Raw genomic sequence first — 23,542 nt, forward strand, 5'->3', positions numbered from 1 at the left:
TTTGGTTTCAAAAACAGGAAAATGAAACATTCAGCTTTATTTTTTTTCCAGTTATTTTTCTGCCAAGTCTATTTGGCAAAGATCGACACAAATTCACATGGTTTCGGTGACGCCCGCTCTGCATTTTTTGCCTAAATAAATAAAACAAACAAAATAAATAGAATAAATAAAAGGGTTTGGTCAAAAAAATTCACCTAGTTCAAGTTGTGACCAAAACGTATGACCTTTAGATTTTGTTAATCCAATTTTGTCAAACCCAAACATTCAAGAATCCCCTCAAAACCATGACTTTTTTTTTTTTAATTTAATACACAGGGTGAGGGGCTCAGCTCTTTGGGAGTGCCTCGAAGTACAGCTGCTACACCTCCGGATTGAGAGGATCCAGCTGGGGATGCCCCCCGGTAGGCTTCTTCTACTGAAGATGTACCACTAGGAGGAGGCCCCGAGGCCAACCCAGAACACGCTGGAGGGATTATATCTCCCAGCTGGCCTGGGAATGCTTGGGAATTCCCCAGGAGGAGCTGGAATCTGTTGAAGAGGAAAGGGAGGTCTAGTCCTCCCTACTCTCCATGCTGCTGCCACAACCCTCACCAAGAAAAGTGGCGTAGAGGAAAAAGAAGGAAAGAAGTTAGGGTCATCATTAGGTTCCAGTGTCAATTAATTAAATGGCACACTTTTCTGAGTTATTGTTTCAAGCTCTCTGCTGACTCAGACTCAATTTGATTTGCCAGAGCATATTCAAAACCAAGCTAGCTATAGACATGCTCTTTTTAAATAAAAGCTGGGATTGCCTGTATCCAGTAGTACCACGACAATGGAGTTATTGTGTAATAGAGTTAGTGTAGTCAAGCGTTATGAAGATAGTTTTTCAGCAGGGACCTGGAGGGAGCAATGGTTGGAGAGGTAGGATGCTCTGCAAGAGATGATGAATGAGTAAGTTCTGCATCCACTGAAGAGGCTGCATCGGCCCTTTAATGATAGGTTTCAGAGTAGCAGCCGTGTTAGTCTGTATTCACAAAAAGAAAAGGAGTACTTGTGGCACCTTAGAGACTAACAAATTTATTTGAGCACTTCACTTCATCAAGTGAGCTGTAACTCATGAAAGCTTATGCTCAAATAAATTTGTTAGTCTCTAAGGTGCCACAAGTACTCCTTTTCTTTTGGCCCTTTAAGTGATCTTAGACATTGTGTCCCCTCCTGCGGCGCTTGGCTTCCTTCTAGAGCACTCATCCGGCTGCTTGCAGATGAAATGTCTCTCTGAGTAGCACCTGGAGCTGCTAACCCCATGTTCATTCAGGTAGGCGCACTGCCCTTCCCCTCTGACCGGAAACCTGCAATGAGAAGCAATGTGGGGTTATCAGATGCAGCCAGCTTCCATTCCTGCTAACGTACAGGGAAGCAATGTGGTCCAGTGGTGTATGATGCAGGGGAACTGGGTTCTCAACCAGGCTTTGCTACTAATCAACCCTGAGCTAATCACTTTAGCTGTAAATGTCACAGTGTACACTGAGCGCCTGAAAATCAGGCTCACAGAGAACAGGCAACAGAGGTTGTCAAGCTTCTTGCAGGTTCTTCCAGTGTATGAGGGGACATAGGCCTGGAAGGGAGTTCCTGGGTCACTGAGTCCAGCCCTGCTACGGCAGGCAAAACTGGCATATCGGCGATAGAGGATCAGGCTTTTAAGATCCTGAGGTCTCGCTTCCAATCCTTGTTCTCCACCCAGCCCAGAGTTTTGTTGCATTTGTCTGCGCCCCAATACTGAGAAAGCAAATAAGGAAAAAGGACGCACAGGTTGTTGAACATGGTACCGTTGGTCCACTTCCAGGGCTGGCCATGGCCTTGCTCCCTCTGGAGGCCAATCCAGCGGTAAGGGTTCCCCCTATAGCGCAGCGTGAAATTCTGTGGATAAGAACACACACATTATATCCTTATCTGTTTTACAGCCACCTTAATGGGGATCAGGGCCCCCATGTGGTAGGTGCTGTACACGTGAAGAAAGCTGGTCCCTCGCCCAAAGAGCTTCCAGTCAAACTACATAGGACAAAGCGGTTTATCCAAAATGATCTTTGCCCTAGGAAAATTTATTTTAAAAAACACACCAAACCAAATACTGCCCCCCACTCCCTATTTCATAACTGGGGGGGTTTCCTCCCATTTTCTTACAGTTTCCCAATTTTTGGGAATCACAGAAATGCGGGGCTGGAAGGGACCTCAAGAGATCATCACGTCCAGCCCCCTATGCTTAGGCAGGACAAAATAAACCTAGACCATCCCTGAGAGGTGTTTGTCCAACCTGGCCTTTAAAACCTCCGATGATGGGGATTCTACAACACCCCCTTAGCAGCCTGTTCCAGAACTTAATTACCCTGAGAGTTAGAAAGTTTTTCCTAGTATTGAACCTTCATCTCCCTTGCTGCAAATTAAGCCCATTGCTTCCTGTCCTGCCTTCAGTGGACACAGAACAACCGATCAGTGTCCTCTTTATAAAAGCCCTTAACATACTGGAAGACTGTTATCGGGTCCCTGCTCAGCCTTCTCTTCTCACGACTAAACATGCCCAGTCTTCTAAACCTTTGCCCATAGATCAGGCTCTCTCAACCTTTCAAACACTTTTGTTGCTCTCCTCTGGACTCTCTCCAAATTGTCCATGTCTCTCCTAAAGTGCGGCACCCAGAACTGGACACAATACTCCAGCTGAGACCTCACTAGCGCCCATAGGCACCAACCTTCCCCAGAGCCGGTGGGGGCTTGCGCCCACCCCTCCGACCCCACCCCAACTCCACCCCTTCCCCAAATGCCCGCCTCCTCCCCTGAGCGCACCCTGTTTCCCCTCCCTCCACCCTCCCTAGGCTTGCCGTGCGAAACAGCTGTTTGGCACGGCAAGCCTGGGAGGGAGGGGTGAGAAGCAGAGCAGCAGCCCGCTCAGGGGAGGAGGCGGAGCGGAGGCAGAAGTGAGCTGGGGGGGCTGCCAGTGGGTGCTGAGCACCCACCAGTTTTTCCCCATGGGTGCTCCAGCCCCAGAGCACCCATGGAGTCGGCACCTATGCCAGTGGCAAGTAGTGCGGGACAATTACCTCCCATGTCTTACATACAACACTCCTGTTCATACACCCGAGGATGATATTAGCCTTTTTCTCAGCTGCATCACATTGTCGATTCGTATTTAATTTGTGGTCCACTGTAACCCCCAGATCCTTTTCAGCAGTACGACCGCCTAGCCAGGTATTCCCTATTTTGTCTCCATGGATTTGATTTTTCCTTCCTAGGTGAAGTACTTTGCTCTTGTCTTTATTGCTGGTTAAATGATATAGATATAGGTAGATCTAGCTATATAGGCATATACTGTTGAGATGAAGACGTTCCTTTCTTTTTCAGAGTAACATTTGCACTGGTTTCCTGTTTTGGAAATAGTTTATTTCTACTTCTTTTAAAGGCAGGTTTCCACACCTCTCTCCCACACTTTTTACTTTTCTTCCCTTTTCTATTTATAAAATTATGTGGAAAAAGGCCAAAAAAAGAAGGGAACCCAAAATTTTGAAAAATGAGATTTTGGAGTTAAATAAACACCCCCCCCAAACTGAAATGGCATTTGAAGTTAAAAATGAAGTGAAAAATTTGGGGGGGGGGGGGGAAATCAACTTTTTTCTATTAAAAATTGTCAAATCCTATCCCTGAATTTCCATTTTACAACCAGCTCCGTAGGAGATTCAGTTCCTTGAATCTAGAAGCTGCCTTAGGCCTTCGGGGGCTCCAGGCTCTGGCATGTCCCTAGCTGTGGTTATGAAGGTGCGTGTCTCTTCCTTACCAGTTCTGTCAGGGAATCAATCGAAGCCAGGGAGGCGTTGAGAGAAGAGCAGTGGCTCTGGCTCGTGCTCCAGTTCCCTTCAGTCTCTGAGAAGTAGTAGCATTTCCCTTGGTATCCAACCCAGCCGTCCGGGCACGCAGCAATGACGTGGGGCGGGCAGCATTGGCAGTGGGGAGTCTTCTTGGCTGAAAATAAGTAACACAGTGGTGAGAGATGGATCTATCCCTGGTGTCTGTCTCCGTGTGGGAATCCCGGCCAGAGAGAGCACCAAGACCCACACGTCTCAGGCCCGGGTTGTCGTTTTGCATAGATCCCAAGACCAGAAGGGACCATTGTGATCTTCTTATCTGACCTCCTGCATCACACAGGTCTTAGAACTGCCCCCAAAATAATCCCTCGAGCAGAGTTTTTACAACAATGTCCCATCATGATTTAAAAACGGTCAGTGATGGTGAATCCACTGCGCCCCTTGGTAAATCGTTCCGATGGTGAATAACGCTCTCTGTTAACAACTGATGCCTTATTCCCAGTCTGAATTTGTCCAGCTTCAACTTCCAGCCATTGGATCATGTTAGACTGAAGAGCCCATTGTTAAATATTTGTTCCCCAAGTAGGTATTTATGACTGGGATCAAGTCACCCTTTAACCTTCTCCTGTAAATAGATGAAGCTCTTTGAGTCTATCACTATAAAGCAGGTTTTAATCCTCCTTGTGGCTCAATTCTGACACTTCTCCAATTTATCAACATCCTTCTTGAATTGTGGGCACGAGAACTGGACACAGGATTCCAGCAGTGGTTGCACCAGGGCCAAATCCAGAGGTAAAATAACCCATCTTCTCCTACTCAAGATTCCCCTGGTTATACATCCCAGGGTTGCATTAGCTCCTCTGACCCACCGGGAGTTCGTGTTCAGCTGATTATCCCCCATCACCCCCAAACCTTTGTCAAAGTCCCTGCTTCCCCGGACAGAGCCCCCATCCTGTATGTATGGCTGCCATTTGCATGGGGTGGCTGGGGAGGACAGGGTGGAGCTAAGATGACGTCATGACAAACAGGCCCATTTGGATGCAAGGGTACAGTCTGCCATCTTAACTTCTGGCACCGTCAGGGTGGACCCATTCTGTCAGGCAAGGGGTGAAAAAATGGAAAGGGTGGGTGCATTTCATGGACTCCCCTTTGACGTACCCTCCTCAGTGCACACATGTGATGGCTGCCACACCAGGGCTAGAACTGGGGCCCTTCACAGCTCAGAGCGAGACCCGTAATATGGGAGCCAAGAGCCCCTAGATGGCGCTATAACAACTCATGTTCTCTGTGGCTGGGCCCAAAGGCCGGCCTGTCACACAAGCTCTCTGAGGCGTTCCACTCAGTCGAGCAAAGCAGCCACTAAAACTGAGGGCAAAGGAGCCTAACAAGAGGGATGCAGGAAACGGTTTTCCCAACATCCTGCAAAAACGTTGGAGGTTTCACAGAAATTTCCCTTCCTGAGTCGGGGAGAAAAGTCAAATGTTTTCATGAACTGAAAAGACAGAAACAATTTCAGTTAGGGTCAATGGAAACTTTGACCAGCCATGTGATTTCCCAATGCACAGACACGTTAACTATGGGCAGAAATGCTGGCGCGTGCTCTGTAGCAAAACAGCACGTGTGGCTGTCTGGCACATGTTGACATGATGCTGGCTTTGCGCTTCCTGTATTCCGGGGCCATTCAGGGCCCTGACCTTCCCCTGGTGTGACTTAGAGCAGCCTCAGGGTTGCTCTAACTTACCCTCTGCTTCTCAGGCCACCTAGGAAGCACAGAACAGCTGTAATGCAGCGTGCTCTGCCACAACCCCAACCCATCCCCTCCACTCCGGGTGCAGAGCCCATACACCAGCTGGGAAGGCCCCCTGAATTGGGGGGGGATTCTCAGAGGGATCTTTGCATCCACCTCGAGTCCCCAGAGTGGTGTCAAGTGGTCTAAGGATCCAGCCCAGAGTCTCCCACTCTCCACGCAGTCCAACCCGACCCCTACAGCGTGTTTCTCCCTGTAACCATTTCCTTGTGAAGGTCTGTTTGCAGTGAGGCCAAGCAGCCGGCCCCTCGCTCCAGCACTGACACTCCCTACAGCATGCGTCTTCTCTAAGGAATCCCGGGAACTCTTCAGTTCTTGGGGGCAGGGCGCACACACTCCAGCACACCCCCTTCCGCTGCACCATTGATGCCCAGACACGAACGGGAAGAACCCGTACGGCGCGACAGTTTCACTGTGTCATGTGATTTTTACAGAGGAGCTTTGGTACAGAAAAAGAAATTCAGAAATGCTCCCGAAGCCACGAGAGACTGGCCCGGATCAGGGAGCTGAATTCTCTGCCTGAGGCTCCCAGTTGCATTTACACACAGTACGGTGGATGCGGGAGGATAAGTGGACTGGAAACAATTTTAGAGACGCGCTGTGAGCCATGGCCAGACGGTGGCACCCAAACCTACGGCAATTTAAGGTGAGACTGGGCGTTGGATGACACAGGTAGTGCGAGGCAGGGAGACCCACCCACTGCATCTCTACACGGCTATCCAGGCCTGGGCTCTAGTGGGGCTGCTTCCGAGGGGGCAGGGAATGGGGTGTTCTTGGCTTCGTCTCCTGCTACTCAAGGCCCCCAGAGCAGCTGGGCCAGCCCAGGGGATGTTGTAAACCAGAGTTTACTCACTTCTTGTTTAAGGAATAAAGTGTTTCCTCCTATACTCATTCCCAGCTGGAGGAAGGGACCAGACTCCCCCGGGATCACCGCAGCCCCCCACCAGGATGTCCCCTTAGCAGCTGCCCGGTGGGGATGTGGCGGCAGCAATGTGGTGTTACACCACTAGCCGCACGGCAGCGGTAATAACCCCCTCAGTCAATCGGGATCCTGCACTATTCCTGGTGGCCAATCAGCGACTGCGCCAGCTCAGAGCAGGAAGCCAATGGGTCTGTGGTCAGAACGACTCCAGGCTGCTGGGCCCCCAAGATCTTCCTGTGCGAGAGACAGAGGGCGTGCAAGGGAGCATGCACGCACAACGAAGAACGTGCAAAGCTTGCCTGCACGACCACCGCAATTGACATGCGCGTCACGTTTCTGTGGGATAGCGAGTGCCCAAAGTGCATTTTAATGGCAACTCTGGAGATCCCGAATTGAGGGAAGGTTGAGAGCTTGTGGCCATTCTGGCAGCGAACGCTGGAAAGCCTGATTCTCAGCAGAGCTAGTGCCACTCAGGCAGATGTCAGAGTACGTGCGCGGGGGAGCGGAAGGATCTAACCACTAGGTCGCTGCCCCCCCCGCCCCCGACAGAGAAGAGTCACTGAGTTGGCTCCATCTCCCATAGACCTCACCAGCAGATCACAAGGGAAATCAAAATCATTATCCCTGCTTTTACATATAGGAAACTGAGGCATGGAGCGAGGAAATGACTGGCTCACAGTCACACAGCAGGGCCAGAGCTGGGAAGAGAACCCAGGTCTCCTGCATGCCAGGCAAGTTCTCTATTCATTAGGTAATGCTGCTGTCCCTAACAGGGCTACTCTCATCATCAGTGGGTGGGTTCTATGAGCTGAGTGCTGCCCAGAGCTTGATTTTCCCAGAGGGGATCAGCAATTGCCATTCCTGTTGGCTCTGGGTGGGGTTGCGGGTGCTGGGAATCTAGGCCCTTCCTCTTTGGGGGAAAAGGGTCTGGAGAGAGATTTCCCCTCTGAAACGGGGAATGTGCTTCAAGGGAGGCGTCAGACCAGGGCAAAGACAGGGTGAGAAGAGGCCATGGAAAATGCAAGTGGGCCCCGTGACCTTGGGGCTAGGACAAGCGGTGAATGAAGAATCAGTGACAAGGGAATGAGAATCAGCAGGGTTAGCAATGACCCTTCACTCACCCGCCAGTGCAATTACGGCGATGATCAAAGCTGTGATGACGACAGTAACGGTAATTGGGATCCGTTTATCTTTAATGCATTTTAGGCTGAAATCTGCAAAATAAAAAAAATAAATAAGACATGAAAGCAGATGAAGGCAGGCAGCTAACATATCAACAGCACATGCTGCCGGTGCCTGAAAATGGTTGTTTTGCTAAGTGCTTCCTTGAGTGAATAAATCTAGCTGATGATGATCAAGGGTGTGGAACAACTTCCATACAAGGAGATGAAGTGGGCTGTAGCTCACGAAAGCTTATGCTCAAATAAATTTGTTCGTTTCTAAGGTGCCACAAGTACTCCTTTTCTTTTTTGAGGATACAGACCAACATGGCTGCTACTCTGAAACATACAAGGAGAGATTACAAAAAGATTAGGGCTGTTCAGCTTAGAAAAGAAACGACTAAGGGGGGATAGGATAGAAGTCTATAAAACCATGAACAGTGTGGAACAAGTGAATAGAGAAGTGTTATTTACCCAGTGCCTGGCACAATGAGGTCCTGATCTCAGCTGGGGCAGGGACTCTCTCCCCCTGTGGGTCTGTGCAGCACACAATGGGGCTCAGCTGCTATCTCTAGGTGTTACCATATTGTACCTAATAAATAATATAATTTTTTACCTACATCTCTTCTCCTTTCTGCCACTGGTCTGTTATCCGGCAGCATTGGGACATTCACTTGTCTACCTACCAGAAAGCAAAAGAAACTGTCATTTAAGGTCAGATCAAACAGTCCCGTCCACGAAGGGCCCAGTGCTGTGTATCAAGTCCATGCCTTTTGAATGTATCCATCACTGCTTCCCCTCGCACATCTCAGTGACTGGCAGTCCCCAGATCTTGCTATCCTCACCCCACACAGCCCAGCCTTAGCCTGATTGAGGGGCTCCAAGCAGATCAGAGAGCATGGTAATGCATTTGACAAATTGTGTGCCATGTCCCCCTTAGTGGCTGGTAAGAGGATAATATCTCTGCCAACATTTTTGTTAGCATTATAACAACTCTGGCTCTTCTGTTCTCCATAGAAATGTCCAGTCCCCCTTGGAATTTTGCTACGTTCTTGGCCTTAACATCATCAGTTGATGTCACCTAGCAGTGAGTTCCACCACTTAATTACCCAGTGTGTGAAAAATTGTTTCCTCTGATCAGTTTTGAGGTTCCCACCTTTCCGTTCCATTCCTTTGTGCTTGTGCTAGACACGGATCTACCTTCTCTATCCCATCCATTATCCTGTCCCTTGTACCAGTCTCCTCTCCAAGGTAACGGCCTGTCTTTTCAAGCTCTCTTCACAGGAGAGTTTTCCCAGGCCCTTGATCCTTCTCGTCACCTTTCTCTGAACCCCTCTAGTCTACAATATCCTTTCCGAGATGGGGTGCACACAGATTCCAGATTTTCAGCCTTTCACTACACCAATTCTCCTGTTGGCCAGAGTCCTTCAGGGTGGAAAAGACCCAAATTGCCAAAATAAAAAACAAACATGAACCAAAAAGCAACAAAAACTCCTTGTATCCTGTCTTTATCCCTCATAAAAATGAGGGGGCAACCCACCCACCATATTTTTGTCCCTATGCGAATCACAGCACAGGATCCCTTTTAATTAAGACCGAAGTATTTCTTATTTACTGGTATCGCTTGTTGCTTCAGCGCTCTCTTCTGCCATTTTCTGGACAATCAGCACCGAGACTGCTGTGTCTCCACCTACCAGGAAGGAACAGAGATGGTCACTCAGGGTGGGTTATTTTAATTATGCACTTCTCCTTTAAAGCTGTCAGAATGTACCATGTGCCAAATGCAACAGACAATGCCCGGTCCAACCTCTCACTGTGTCCATCTCGGTGTTTTCAGTGCATCCATCACCATGTGAGACCCAGGGTTGTGGCTTCCCCTGGCCTTAATATCCTCAAATACACAACAGTCCCCACCCCTCCTTCAGAGGTTTTAAGGCCTGAAATAGGGCTGTCGATTAATCGCAGTTAACTCACATGATTAACTAAAAAAAAAAAAAATTAATCACGATTAAAAAACTTAATCGCAATTAATTCCGCTGTTAAACAATAGAATACCAATTGAAATTTATTAAATATTTTGGATGTTTTTCTACATTTGCAAATATATTGATTTCTATTACAACGCAGAATACAAAGGATACAGTGCTCACTTTATATTATTTTTTATTACAAATAATTGCACTGTAAAAATGATAAACAAAAGAAATGGTATTTTTCAATTCACCTCATGCAAGTACCGTAATACAATTTCTTTATCATGAAAGTGTAACTTACAAATGTAGATTTTTTTTGTTACATAACTGCACTCAAAAATAAAAACAAACAATGTAAAACTTTAGAGCTTACAAGTCCTACTTATTGTTCAGCCAATTGCTAAGACAAACAAGTTTGTTTACATTTATGGGAGATAATCGTAGAAGATTAGGGATTATGACAAGATTGCAGACTAAACAATCCCAGTTCCCTCAGCCTCTCCTCGTAAGTCATGTGCTCCAGCCCCCTAATCATTTTCATTGCCCTCTGCTGGACGCTCCAATTTGTCCACATCCTTTCTGTAATGGGGGGCCCAAACTAGATCCAATACTCCAGCTGTGGCCTCACCAGTACCAAATAGAGGGGAATAATCACTTCCCTCGATCTGCTGGCAATGCTCCTACTAATACAGCCCAATATGCCGTTAGCTTTCTTGGCAACGAGGACACACTGCTGACTCATATCCAGCTTCTCATCCAGTATAATCCCTAGGTCCTTTTCTGCTGCCTGCTTCTTATTTATGATGTCACCTGAAACTGATAACAGGCATCTGCATGGCACTTTTGTAGCCAGCCTTGCAAGATATTTATGTGCCAGATATGCTAAACATTCATATGCCCCTTCATGCTTCGGACTCCATTCCAGAGGACATGCTTCCATGCTGATGATGCTTGTTAAAAAAAGTGTGTTAATTAAATTTGTGACTCAACTCCTTGGGGGAGAATTGTATGTCTCCTGCTCTGTTTTACCTGCATTCTGCCATACATTTCATGCTCTAGCAGTCTCGGATGACGAGCCAGCACATGTTTGTGTTAAGAACACTTTCACTGCAGATTTGACAAAATGCAAAAACCATACCAATGTGATATTTCTAAAGAGCTACAGCACTCAACCCAAAGTTTAAGAATCTGAAGCGCCGTCCAAAATCAGAGCTCCACACCTCGTCCCGCTCACTTTCAGAGGTCTTAAAAGAGCAACACTCAGATGCGGAAACTACAGAACCTGAACTATCAAAAAAGAAAAATCAACCTTCTGCAGGTGGCATCTGACTCAGATGAGGACGTGTCAGTCTGCTCTGTTTTGGATCGTTATCAAGCGGAATCAGTCATCAGGGTGGTTGAAGCATGAAGGGACATATGAATCTTTAGTGCATCTGGCACGTAAATATCTTGCGACAGCAGCTACAATCATGGAATGAGAATGCCTGTTCTCACTTTCAGGTGACATTGTAAACAAAGAAGCGGGCAGCATGTCTTCAAGTCACCAGGGCCTGATGAAATGCATCCAGGAGCTGACTGAGGAGCTTTCTGAGCCATTAGCAATTATTTCTGAAAAGTCATGGAAGATGGGAGACATTCCAGAAGATTGGAAAAGGGCAAATACAGTGCCCATCTATAAAAAGGGAAATTTCCCCACAAGAGTGGGACTCTTTCCTGGCTTCTGCACAACCCCAGTGAAGTGAGCTAGCGAAAGGATCTGAGTCCTCGCTCCCACTTTCTTTACCCAGTGGCCTCCCTGCCCTTGAGGGTTCCCCTTCCACTCTCCTGTCTGGCAGAGTCCTCGTAACCCCAACAAGGCTGGGCCCAGGATTCCTGGGGAGCTCAACCCCCAACCCTGCTGTGGTCACCTAGGACAGGGGCGAGGGTGTCCCCACTCCAGGGGGGGTCTCTCTGCACTGGGCACTTCTCTGACCCACTGACCATTACATACAAGTTAAAGCAAATGCAAGTTATTTAATCCACAATTAATTTTAAAAAGAATAAGGAAAAATGGGAAAGTTTAAAGGAAACATCAGCCCGCTCTGTGGCAGGGAACATCACAAACTGTCTCTGGAACGTCAGGGGATTTCACAGTCTGTTCCTTGCAAGTCCCAGGCCTTCTTCTCAGGCCCTGGCTGTGCTGCAGGGATGCTGTGGGTTGGACACCGGCTCTGGTGGTGGCCACATGCTCTCAGGCTCTAAGTGGTAGGACCCTTCTTCCCAGTGTTGCCCCTGCCCTGTTGGGGTTACGATCCACACCTGGCCTGCAGAGCCTCTTGGCTGAGGTGTCTCACTGTGCTGGGCCCACTGCCCAGGGTCCCCCTTGCTCTCCCCAGCTGCTTACCGCACCCAGCTCCGGACTGTTCCAGCCCCAGCTCCACCACTCGGTCTCTGCACGGCTGCTGCTGCTCTGCCTCCAGCTCCCTTGGCTGCTTCCTTGGCCCCCCTGGCTCCGGTTGCTGCAGTTCTGCTCCCAGGGCAAGTCTGCTCTCTCTGGGCTGCTTCTCTGGTGCCTCTGGATCTGGCACAGCTCTGACCCCCAGCTCAGCTTGGGCCCCTGCTTTCTCCTTAGCTCTGCCCCACTCTGTCTGACCCAGGCAAATCCAGCTCACATGGAGGAGGACGGGACCTCCCTGGCCTCCTGACTCTCTGATTAGCCTGCCCACCCTGTCATTCAGGCTGACCTGGAGCATTGGCCTCTCCCCATTGTTCACAGGGACTATCAGTCTCAGGGTCCTGGTTTCCCATAGACCCTTCCCCTTTTACTACTGGGAGCTAGTCAGCCAAAACACCCCCACTGAATGTTAATAAGGGGGGCAACAGTCCCCTTACACAAGGACAACCCGGGGAATTACAGACCAGTCAGCTTAAACTTCTGTACCTGGAAAGATAATGGAACAAATAACCCACCCCTCGTCTAAATGGAAAAGCACCTGGTTAAAGATGGATTCCAGTTCAGGTGACATGATCACATGTCAACCATGGTTGACCGTATCAATGTGGAATCTCCATTATTGCATATTTTTAAGAGCAGGTTAGACAAACACCCGACAGATGGTCTAGATAATACTTAGTCCTGCCATGAGTGCAGGGGACTGGACTAGACGACCTCTTGCGGTCCCTTCCAGTTCTGATTATCTTCTGCAAACTGCAACCAAACTTCTTGTTCAGCCAATCGCTCAGACAAACAAGTAGGACGGAGTGGACTCATAGGCTCTAACGTTTTAGAAAAAGAAAAGAAGTACTTGTGGCACCTTAGAGATTAACAAATTTATTTGAGCATAAGCTTTCGTGAGCTACAGCTCACTTCATCAGATGCATTCAGTGGATGCATCTGATGAAGTGAGCTGTAGCTCATGAAAGCTTATGCTCAAATAAATTTGTTAATCTCTAAGGTGCCACAAGTACTTCTTTTCTTTTTGTGAATACAGACCAACATGGCTGCTACTCTGAAACCTAAGGTTTAACACTGTTTTATTTTTGAATGCGGATATTTTTTGTACATAATTCTACATTTGTAAAGTTCAACTTTCACGACAAATAGATTGCACTACAGTACTTGTATAGGGTGAACTGAAAAATACTATTTCTTTACGTTTTTTTACAGTGCAAATATTTGTAATAAAAAAATATAAAGTGAGCACTGTACACTTTGTATTCTGTGTTGTACTTGAATATGTTTGAAAGTGTAGAAAACATTCAAAAATATTTAGATAAATGGTATTCTGTTATTAACAGCGCGATTAATCACGATTACAAAAAAAAAAGTAATCGCTTGACAGCACTAGCCCAAAGACATTAAGTAGTGGAAAATCCAGTGCTTCCCTAGGGAATTTGGTCCCAGGGTTAAATGCTCTCACGGTTAGAAAACCTGGGTGTTATTTCTCATTTGAATTTGTCTGGCTTCAGCTTGCAGCCACTGGGCCTTGTCCTGCCTGTCTCTGTTAGTTTAAAGAGGCATTTAGCACCCAGTATTTCCTCCCAGGGCAGGTCCAAGTCACCCCTCAATCTTCCGTTTAAGAAACTAACCAGATGGAGCTCCTTAAATCTCTCACTGTGAGGCCTTTTCTCCAGTCGGCAATCATGTTCGTGGCTCTTCTCCACCCCCCTCTGATTTTTCAACATCCTTTTTAAAATGTGGGCACAAGAAGTGGAATCACTGATCCAGTATCAGCCTCACCAGTGCCATACACAGAGGTTAAATCACCCGCCTTCCCCTGCTCCCATTTACATGTTCACAGATCGCGTTTGCAATTTTTGCCACGATATCACACTGGGTTGAATTGCTTGTTCATAATCAGCCCTGCTCCCCCAAGCTGAGATAATAACCTGCCTTTCAATACATTCAGTGTAATGCATTGCAAAGTGAGACTCTTGTACCCCTCTACTGGTCCATTCGCACAGTGGATAACAGCCTACTACTGCTGCTGCCATCTCATGTTCTATGTTGTGGTGCTAACTGTCCCCACTTCAAACCCAGCTCATAACCTAAAGACTTTCCTCGTTGTCTAACAAAGAGTTTAATGGGTTTCAGGACACACCCACTGATCAGAGAGATCTCCTGGCTGATAAAGGGGCCCTTAATGTAATGGGGTGCACAGGGTTCCCCACACAAGGGTTTAATAAGTAAGAGCAATGGGCCAGCTTTGCTGAGTCATCAGTCCCCATCCCCAGAAACTGCAGATTCCCCTGTTCCAGCCACTGGACTCTGGGCCACCAAATTCCCAACCTTCACGTACACCAACCAGATGGCTACTTTTAAGGCATTAAAGAATGTGACCCTCTCTGGCACCAGTTAACTCAGGGGACATGCAGCATTTCCTTTCCACCTTGGCTTCAGTGGTGCAGGCTGCTGGGAAGGGCAAGCGAGACTTTGAACAGACACCCGGGAATGCAGATGGCTCTTGTCTGTCTCCCTCATTCCAGCCCTTAGTGCTACAGGTTCTATCTCATCGCCATAGCTTCTGAGAATCTCCCACGTACTTGGTGTCAATGGACCTACGGTTAATATTATTAACTACTTCTCTTGCGGAAGTGGCACGGGACACCAACCAAGACTGGAGTCTCGTTGTGCAGGGTGTTGCCCAGACACACAGCGAGAGACAGTCCCTGCCCCAGCTGAGATCAGGGCCCAGTTGTGCCGGACGCTGCACAGACACACAGGGAGAGAGAGCCCCTGCCCAGTTGTGCAGGCACCAGTTCTGACCCAAAGAGCTTACAATCTAAACAGACAAAGGGCACGAGGGGAAATACTGCAGAGAGGGGACTTGCTCAGAGTCATACCACAGTTTAGTGGCAGAAACCAGGATTAGAACCCAGGTCTTCTGTCACCCACTCTGGTGCTCCAGGCACTAAAACTACAGTGTTGCTGTGGTTTTTGTGTCTGATTAGCATGGGCCTGGGCTGGAGCCCTTGGCATAAACGAACAGTGTGAACCAAGCAGGTCTGGACTTTGGCAAGATAAGTTTTAGCTAACACCAAGCAAGCATATCCTGACCAGAGACAAAAGCCACACAGCTCTCTCAAGAGACTACGTCAGCACGTTCCCAAGAGGTGGTGCAGGGAAAACACCGACCTCTCCTGACGACAAGGAGGGGAGGGACAGAACAACAGAAAAGGATGTTTTGGTGGAACTGGACAGGTACAAGGACAAGGGTGGTAACTAGCAACTTCTGGGGCGTCATACGTCACTTGTTTGTTTCAATGCCTAAAAAGCAGAGTGCCAGAGGAGGGGTGACTTATGCTGATCTAGGGGACAGGATCCTGGTGTGCTGACGGAGCAGGTACCATTGGCACAGGTACACATGGGTTAGTGTCCTTGTGGCTCCTATGGGACGCTAGCGCCGTGGTTGGCCAAGTGCCTTCGCCACTGAATTGAGCTCAGGGCCTTAACAACACACTGAACGAACACACTGTGCTGCACGAGGGGGACAACGCAGGAGCAGCCACCGCACCCCCAAGCGCGGACGGCAGTCAGTCATTTCCAAGGGCCCAATCTGCCGCAACAGCCGGGTATCAGGGCTGCCTGCAAATCAGGCTTCTCTTCCCCAATTCAAAGGCCAGCTGTGCCCGTTAAGATCATCTGGCAGAACACAGGCCAGAGAGCCTCCCCCCCACAGCACGTCCGGCATCCAGAACGGGTACGTGTAAAGGGCCGTGTGCGTTTCAGAAAGATAGCGAATCTCAGTTTAGTGGCTTCACTGCTGTGGAAAACCACACTTGGCCTTGGAGCGCTGTTCCCATGATCGAGTGACGGTTACTTTTCTGCAGTATGACTTTCCCCAGCCTCAGCTTCATTCTCGTTCATTCTGCTTTTGTCTGCTCCATGCCAGGGACTTCTGAGGCAGCCCGGCATGGCCTCTCCAGCCACAGTGTTGTTTAGAGCGGCCCTCTCTGCAGGCAGCAACAGGGACAAGGCCTGTGGTCCCCGTAGCAGCAGCGTTCATCGTGTGACAGCCACTGCGGGCTCCCATCTGAGGGCTGGGCTACGAGAAGAAGTGATTCCGGAGTACGATAGAGAGAGAGACGTTAAAGGGCCAGAGCTATTCTGGAATAACTCCCAGGGTGGGCGCTCTCATTCTGAAATAAGATCACCTCATTCTGGTTCAGCTTCCTCCACTTCTGGAACAAGGGGAGCCATCCCGGAACAGCTTAGCCCACGGGAGCTATTCCAGTCATTTCCCTGTGTAGACAAGGTCCTGCGGAAAGTGTTTGATCGTGAGCGTCAGACATGAGCTCAGGAAGTATTAAACCATCCCTCCAGACGGATGAGGAGCCATGACAGTATGGTGGATTCTCTCCCCACCCCCCTTGAACCCCTTATGCCACTGGACTTGATCAGAAGCCCTGTGACCCCCCCTCCTACACAGACCGTAGCATAAAAGCCTGCTGGGGATGCAGCTAGGGCAAGGAGCAAGCATGACTCTGCAAGGGTGCTGCAAATTAGAGTAGCCCTGGGGCTCCTCTGACTTGCACTAACATCCCACAAGCAGTCCTGAATAAGAGAGACCCACCGGTGGCTTTAGACCTTGCACCCCCACTGCCTGGGCTCTGATCCCTGTGCTGACCTCCCCCCCCTCCACCCCCCATCTCCCCTTGTCCCTTCTTGTCAGAACTCCAGGGGTTAAAGAAAGGGGGTGCTAAAAGCAGAGGCAAGGCCCATCCTCCTCTCCCTGGCTTGGGTTGAGCAGCCTCCTTTGCAGCTCCCCCTCCTTTCTGGCTGGTGCAGAAAGAAACGGGAAGGGGCCATCCTATCTAGTTCAACACCCATGGACTCCTGTGGGACAGGATGGTCTAGTAGTGGTAGGGTGACCAGACAGCAAGTGTGAAAAATTGGGACAGAGGGTGGGGGGTGTAATAGGAACCTATAGAAGAAAAAGCCCCAAATATCAGGAGGTCCCTATAAAATTGGGACATCTGGTCACCCTAAATAGCGAGGGTACCACGCTGGGACTCAGGAGAGCTCAATTCTGTTCGCAGCTTTGCCACTGCTTTCCTAGGTGACCTTGGGCAAGTCCCGCTCTGTGACTCAGTTTCCCCACCTGTCCCTTTCTTTCTGGTGCATTTCACTTGCCAACCCTCTGCCTCTGAGTGTGTGTCTGTTCTGTGCCCAGCACAGTGGGGTCCTGGTCTCAGTTAGGGCCTCTAGACCCCACAGTAAGAATACAACCAGTAAAGTAACTGTGATTGTGAGTGAGAGACGCCAGAGGACACATAACGGAGATCAGCTGAGGCACTTCAGCTGAAAGTCTTGTGCTGGTTTAATGAGGAAGGGGCGGCTGACTTGACCTTGGTTACAATCACAGTTCCTAAATGCTAGAACTTTCACCTCACTCTCACCTTCCTGGACCTAGTTTTCTTTCTCCCACACATTTTCAGGTGGAATTGGCAGAGCGAGACCTTTAATTGAACTTGAGCCTTTAACGTCAATGGGCCTTGGAGGCTTTTAGCTTTGGAGCCATTGTTACGTGGTGTGCATTTACTGAGACAGGGTGGAATGGCAGGCAGAGCCGGGGTTGAGCGCATTTTCAAATCAACAAATATTTCAGATTAACAATGCTTAAAAGCAAAAATCCAAGGAGGCAAATTGCCCCTGAACTCCTCAAAGAACCAGTTCATCAAATCATAGGATCCAAAAAATGTCAGATGGGAAGGGACCTCACAGGTCATCAAGTCCAGCCCCCTGTGCCGAGCATGACCAAGTAAACCTAGACCGTCTCTGACAAGTGTTTGTCCAGCCTGGTCTTAAACACCTCCAGTGATGGGGAATCCACAACCTCCCATGGACGCCTGTTCCAGAGCTTAACTCCCTTAGAGTTCTATTTTTTCCTAATATCTAACCTAAATCTGCCTTGCTGAAGATTCAGCCCATTACTTCTTGTCCTGCCATCAGTGGACATGAAGAACAATTGATCACAGTCCTCTTTATAACAGCCCTTAACATATTTGAAGGCTGCTATCAAGTCCCCCCTCAGCCTTCTCTTCTCACGACTAAACATGTCCAATTCTTTCATCCTTTTCCCATAAGTCGGGTTTTCTAAACCTTTTATTACTTTTGTTGCTCTCCTGTGAAGTCTCTCCAAATTGTCCACACCTTTCTTAAGGTCCAGAATTGGGCACTGTACCCCAGATGAGGTTTCACCAGGTCCAAGGGGGCTGGACAATGACCTCCTCTGTCTTCCACATGGCACTCTTGTTCATGCACCCCAGAATGATATTAAAGCCTTTTTTTGAAGCTGCATCACATTGTCGTCTCACATTCAATTTTTGATCCACTAGAACTCCCAGATCCTTTTCCCCACTACAACCACCTGGCCACTTCTTCCCCAGTTTATAGTCGTCCATTTATTTTTTCCCCTCCTTCTTACGTGTAGCACTTTACACTTGTCCTTACTGAATTTCATCTGGCTGATTTCAGACCAATTCTCCAATTTATCAAGGTCATTTTGAATTCTTATCTTGTCCTCCAACGTGCTTGCAACCCCTCCCAGCTTGGTATCAGCCTCCCAGTTTATAAGCATATGCTCCACTCTATTATCCAGGTAATTAAGGTAAATAATGAAAAGCACCTGACCTACAACTGACCCCTGCTAAACCCTACTAGATACATCCTCTCAGCTGGACAGAGAGCCACTGATAACTACTGAGTACAATCTTTCAACCAGAGGTGCACCCACCTTATAGTAATTTCATTTAGACCACATTCCTCCGTTTGCTTTTGAGAATGTCATGTGGGACTAAGTCAAAGGCCTTACTAAAAATCAAGATACATCACGTCTCCTACTTCTCCACTTGGCCAGTGACCCTGTTAAAAGAAGGAAGTTAGGTTGGGTTAGTATGATTTTTTTCTTGACAATCCATGTTGACTCCTACTTATTACACTAAAAAAAAAAGGAGGACTTGTGGCACCTTAGAGACTAACAAATTTATTAGAGCATAAGCTTTCGTGAGCTACAGCTCACTAAGGGGAGTGGCACTTTGTAGCATATGCTGACTGGCCTCACTGCACCCAGCAGGGGCTCCTTGGATGTCCCCATATCCCGCCCCCACCCCACAAGCTATCTGATGTCACCTTCCTCTACTCCCCCACTGCAGGCACTTCCTGAAACCGCCCCCAGGCTTCCCCCAGCAGTTTGCCCTCCCTTGGTTCCTGTCATGCAGACTAAAAGCCGAAGGCCACAGTCCCAGGTGCAGGCACAATGTTTATTGGGGTTACCAAGCAAACACAATCACAGATCTGCACACCAGCAGAGCTATTCCCGTTCCCCCTCCTCTTTCTTATCAGGCCTAATCAGACCTGTAGTGCCTGCCCCTGCCCCATCCCTCCCCTTACAATTGATGGTCATGGTCCCACCCCTTTCAATTGATGGTCATGGTTTGTTTTGGAGGATCAGGAGTCGGGGGCTTCATCACCACTTCTTTCCTACGGGGTAAGGAGTGAGGGCGTGTTTTGGCCAGGATCACTGTTTCTTTGGCTTTTAGCCTCTCTTATGCCTTCCCCTGCCCCCCCATCACAGACCTGTCTCTCCCCTCCCGACTGGTTGCTTGACCTTGGCTTGGGAGAGGAGTCAGGCAGCCTTCGAGTGTCTGCTCGTAAGTCAAACTCCCACCATCCCCAGCGAGACTTTAACTCTTCTCCTTCTCTTGTCTCATTGTGTGCTATAAACCCCATCTGGCCACCAGCAGATGCAACATACAGAAGATCAAAAGTCAAACAGGCAAACAAACCCCCAAATTCCATCTCAGGCTAACAAACAGGGCTAAATACTAGATGATCGTCACTAAACCCCGCCCTCCCCAGCAGAGGTACTCTGTGCCCCAGCTCTGTCCCCTCAATAGAGATTTCAGAGCTGGGGCACAGTTACTAGGCAAAGGACAAGCTGTGATGATCACCGGCTATCTAAATCATGCTCACTGCACTTGCCCCATCTGTTTCCTCCAACGGTTGCTACATTGTTGTCACAACTTGTTTGCCTGCCTCTCCACTGTTGCCATAATTTGAGCCTGTGGGTTGTGTAGGAGGGAAGCATCTGTGCAGGCACCTACACAATGGGGCCCCTAAGCAGGGCTATCATGCAAACAATGGAAATGCCAGTTGAGTTCATGCTCCTTCAGTGGAGCGAGTCTGTTTGCAGAGCTGGGCTTTAATTAGCAACTCCCCCCTCCTGAATTTAAGCTGATAAAAATCTCACGGTGGAGACAGACAGATGGGAGTCTCTTCTCTCTAAGCCAGAGATAAGTTCCCAAAATAATTCCACTGTGACCGCTGTGTAAGTTGTTCCAGTGGTTAATTCCCTTCCTTGTTAAAAATGTACATCTTATTTTCAGCCTGATTGGGCTAACTTTCATTTCCAGTCACGGGAGCATGAGAGCAAGGCTTCTGACACAGCCCCACATGACATTTTCATAAGTGACCTAGGGAAGCATGGTCTAGATGAAATTGCTATAAGGTGGATGCCCAACTGGGTGAAAGACCGTACGCACAGAGTGCTTTTCACTGGTTCACTGCCAGACTGGGAGGAAGGGTTGACGGCATTTTCAATCTAATATTCCCTGGGTCCTCTTTCTTCCCCTTCTTAAAGGTAGGTGCTGTGATGGGTTGGGTCACAGAGACCCCCTTGGGACTGTCACCTGATGTGCTGAATTTACTTCGGAGCCCGTTTTCCCTGCCAGCTTGGGACTCCAGCACCCTGCCTTGTTGAGTCAGACATGCTAGCCTGCTGCAAACACACACACCCAGGTCTGGTCCACGCCCCCAAAGCTGCAGAGGAGCCTTCAAGTGTCTACTCGTATGTTACTCTCTTCCTTCTCTTTTCTCATTGTGTGCTATAAACCCCATCTGGCCATGGGCAGATGCAACACACAGAGTCTACACTGCAAAACACCACCCATGGCAACAAGTCTCAGAGTCTGGGACTACAGACTCGGGTTTGTGCTATGGCGCTAAAAATTGCCATGTAAATGTTGTCGCCTGGACTCAGAGACCCGCTCATCTCACCGGGCTTCAGGGCAGGAAGGTCTACATGGATCTAGTGGCGTCTACCAGGGTCCTGTCTCAGGTGCTTGTAAAATTTGCAGCTGACACCACGCTGGGAGGATCACAAGCACTTTGGGGGGGCTGGATGAGAATTCAAAACGACCTTAACAAATAGGGGAATTGGTCTGAATTCAACAAGATGAAATTCAGTAAAGACAAGCTCAAAGTACTGCACATGGGAAGGAAAAAAAAAATCAAACGCTTACCTACAAACTGGGGAATAGCTGGCTCGGGGGTTGTACTGCTGAAAAGGAGCTGGGGATGCAAGTGGATCACAAATTGAAGGAGTCAGCAATGGGCTGCAGCTGCAAATAAAGCGAACCCACCCCTGGGAGTCGGATTTTCCAAAGAGCCCAGCACCCAATATCCCTTCTTCCCACACAGCTGAGCTAACCAGGGGGAACAGAGCCTCCTTGCATCCAGGATAGTAGCTGATGCCGTTGAGGCCTTATCAGAGACAGAGGACGGCCCTGTGATAAAGGCCTTGTCGATGTGGGGAAAAAAGATTGTAATCATTTTTTCATGGGTGGTGGGGGCAATAAACTGCCTGGCACCCACACACGAGTGAGTGAGCCAGAACAAGGAACCACAGAAATAATCATAACTCAGAATACCGTTATTTCATCAAGAACAGATTTCCCCTTTCATTGCCTTGCAGATTGTCACAGACGCTAGCGGGAACCTTGCTGTGCATTGAGGCAGGTGCGTAGCCCTAAATTTATGCCCCAGGGTCCCCGGATTGTGATTAAAAACAGAGCCGGGCCTGTCGCACAGAATTAATTGGGGAACTTTCGTATCATATAAATAGAATGAAACTAAAACTATCAGGGGTAAAAACAGACCAAACAGCAGCTGCAGCATTAAACTTAACTAGATAAGTAAAACACACGCGAGACTGCAACCAGTCACAACCAACCACATCCCTAAAAAGCTATTCCCATTCTTCACTACTTTCACATGCACGTTCTAGCAAAGGCCCCAGCTGCTGGTCTGTTGTGTCTATTCAGACTGCAAGCTCTTCAGGGAAGGGACTTAACTCTATCTGTAAAACTCCCAGGGCAAAGAGGCTCTGATCCCAAAGAGTCTCCAGATGCTGCCATATAAATTCTATTCTTTTCCCCTCCTCATTGCTGCACTACATGAGCACCTGTCGGTGACATGAAATTCGTTCCCTCTCTCATCCCATCCATGGAGAACAGAATAGGGTGTGCTAGGGAGCGTTTTGTTTTGAGGGGGGGGGTTGTTTTTAGTGCACACACTGGTCTGGGTACTAAATATAAAATGCTTACTCTGGCAGCATAAAGCATCTTTCATATTGATGCCAATTTTCCCTACGCTCGCTTTAAGGTCCCAAAGAGAAGCAATTTTCTCTCCCTCCCACACTGTCCCCCCTCCTTTCTTCCCCCCCCCCGGGTGTGTGTGTGTGTGTGTGTGTGTGTGTGTCTCTCTCTCTCTCTCACACACACACACACACAAGCTCACCCCTTCTCCACTTTATTCACAATGTGGCTGTTAAGAACACAGAGTCACAGCAATGTCGGGCTGGACAGGACCTCGAGAGCTCATCAAGTCCAGACCCCTGCTCTGTGGCAGGACCAAGTAAACATACACAGATGCTGTCAGGGCTGGTCTAACCTGTTCCTAAAAACCTCCAGTGACGGTTACCCTTGGAGTTTGTTACCCTGCCAGCTTAGATGCCTCTCTGGTCTCTCCCACTGGCTCCCGCTCCTCTACAGCATTAGACACAAGCCTCTCCTCTATACCTTTAAGGTTTGTGTAACAGTGTCCCTGCAGGGCCCTCCTGGCTCCTACTCTCGCTGGACTGAAAAAGTCACACAGACCGAATGCGTCCGATGAAGTGAGCTGTAGCTCACAAAAGCTTATGCTCAAATAAATTTGTTAGTCTCCAAGGCGCCACAAATACTCCTTTTCTTTTTTTAAACAGACCTTTTAGGTGCAGTGCCCACCTGGTGCTTTTACTTACAGGCTGTGCTCCCAACACCTTTCCACCATACAAGTTGTCCCCTTCTTGCAATCCACCAGCAGGAGTGAGGGGGCCAAGCTGTCTCTCTACTTCCCCTCACTGCCTTTCCTCTTTCCAGCTCCTCCCCCAGTTTCCTTCCCCTGGGGCTCTTATTCAGCCCCAGCCTAATGAGGCAGCAGCTGTTCAAGCTTCCCCAATCAGGGCCAGGTGGTCTACCCAGCTCCAATTCACCTCCCTTAATTGGAACTGGAGTGACAGAGGGTTGGCTAAGCAGTTTTCTGCTTGGCA

The 23,542-nt window shown here is 48.7% G+C and overlaps 1 protein-coding gene across 23 annotated transcripts in view; it reads right to left on the reverse strand.

Moving 5' to 3' along the window:
• LOC119842540 (C-type lectin domain family 2 member D-like) overlaps positions 1 to 23,542 on the reverse strand; it is a 36,240-nt gene continuing 12,698 nt past the window's right edge. For 2 of the 23 annotated variants that reach the window (XM_043497056.1, XM_043497055.1), the window contains exons 3-11: positions 18,911 to 19,038; positions 15,937 to 16,432; positions 9,338 to 9,414; positions 8,339 to 8,404; positions 7,684 to 7,776; positions 3,806 to 3,990; positions 1,790 to 1,899; positions 1,162 to 1,331; positions 1 to 964 (exon numbers count right to left, since the gene is read on the reverse strand). In XM_043497056.1, the coding sequence (XP_043352991.1) occupies positions 1,169 to 1,331; positions 1,790 to 1,899; positions 3,806 to 3,990; positions 7,684 to 7,776; positions 8,339 to 8,404; positions 9,338 to 9,414; positions 15,937 to 16,031 (789 nt within the window). In that variant the 5' untranslated portion in view covers positions 16,032 to 16,432; positions 18,911 to 19,038 and the 3' untranslated portion in view covers positions 1 to 964; positions 1,162 to 1,168. Of the gene's footprint in view, positions 965 to 1,161; positions 1,332 to 1,789; positions 1,900 to 3,805; positions 3,991 to 7,683; positions 7,777 to 8,338; positions 8,405 to 9,337; positions 9,415 to 13,763; positions 16,433 to 18,910; positions 19,039 to 23,033; positions 23,113 to 23,219; positions 23,382 to 23,542 lie in introns of those variants that run through there. The other 21 variants (XM_043497067.1, XM_043497062.1, XM_043497073.1 and 18 more) reach the window with 19 other exon arrangements.

This window comes from Dermochelys coriacea, chromosome 14 (assembly GCF_009764565.3).
Source record: "Dermochelys coriacea isolate rDerCor1 chromosome 14, rDerCor1.pri.v4, whole genome shotgun sequence".
Classification (NCBI taxonomy): domain Eukaryota; kingdom Metazoa; phylum Chordata; order Testudines; family Dermochelyidae; genus Dermochelys; species Dermochelys coriacea.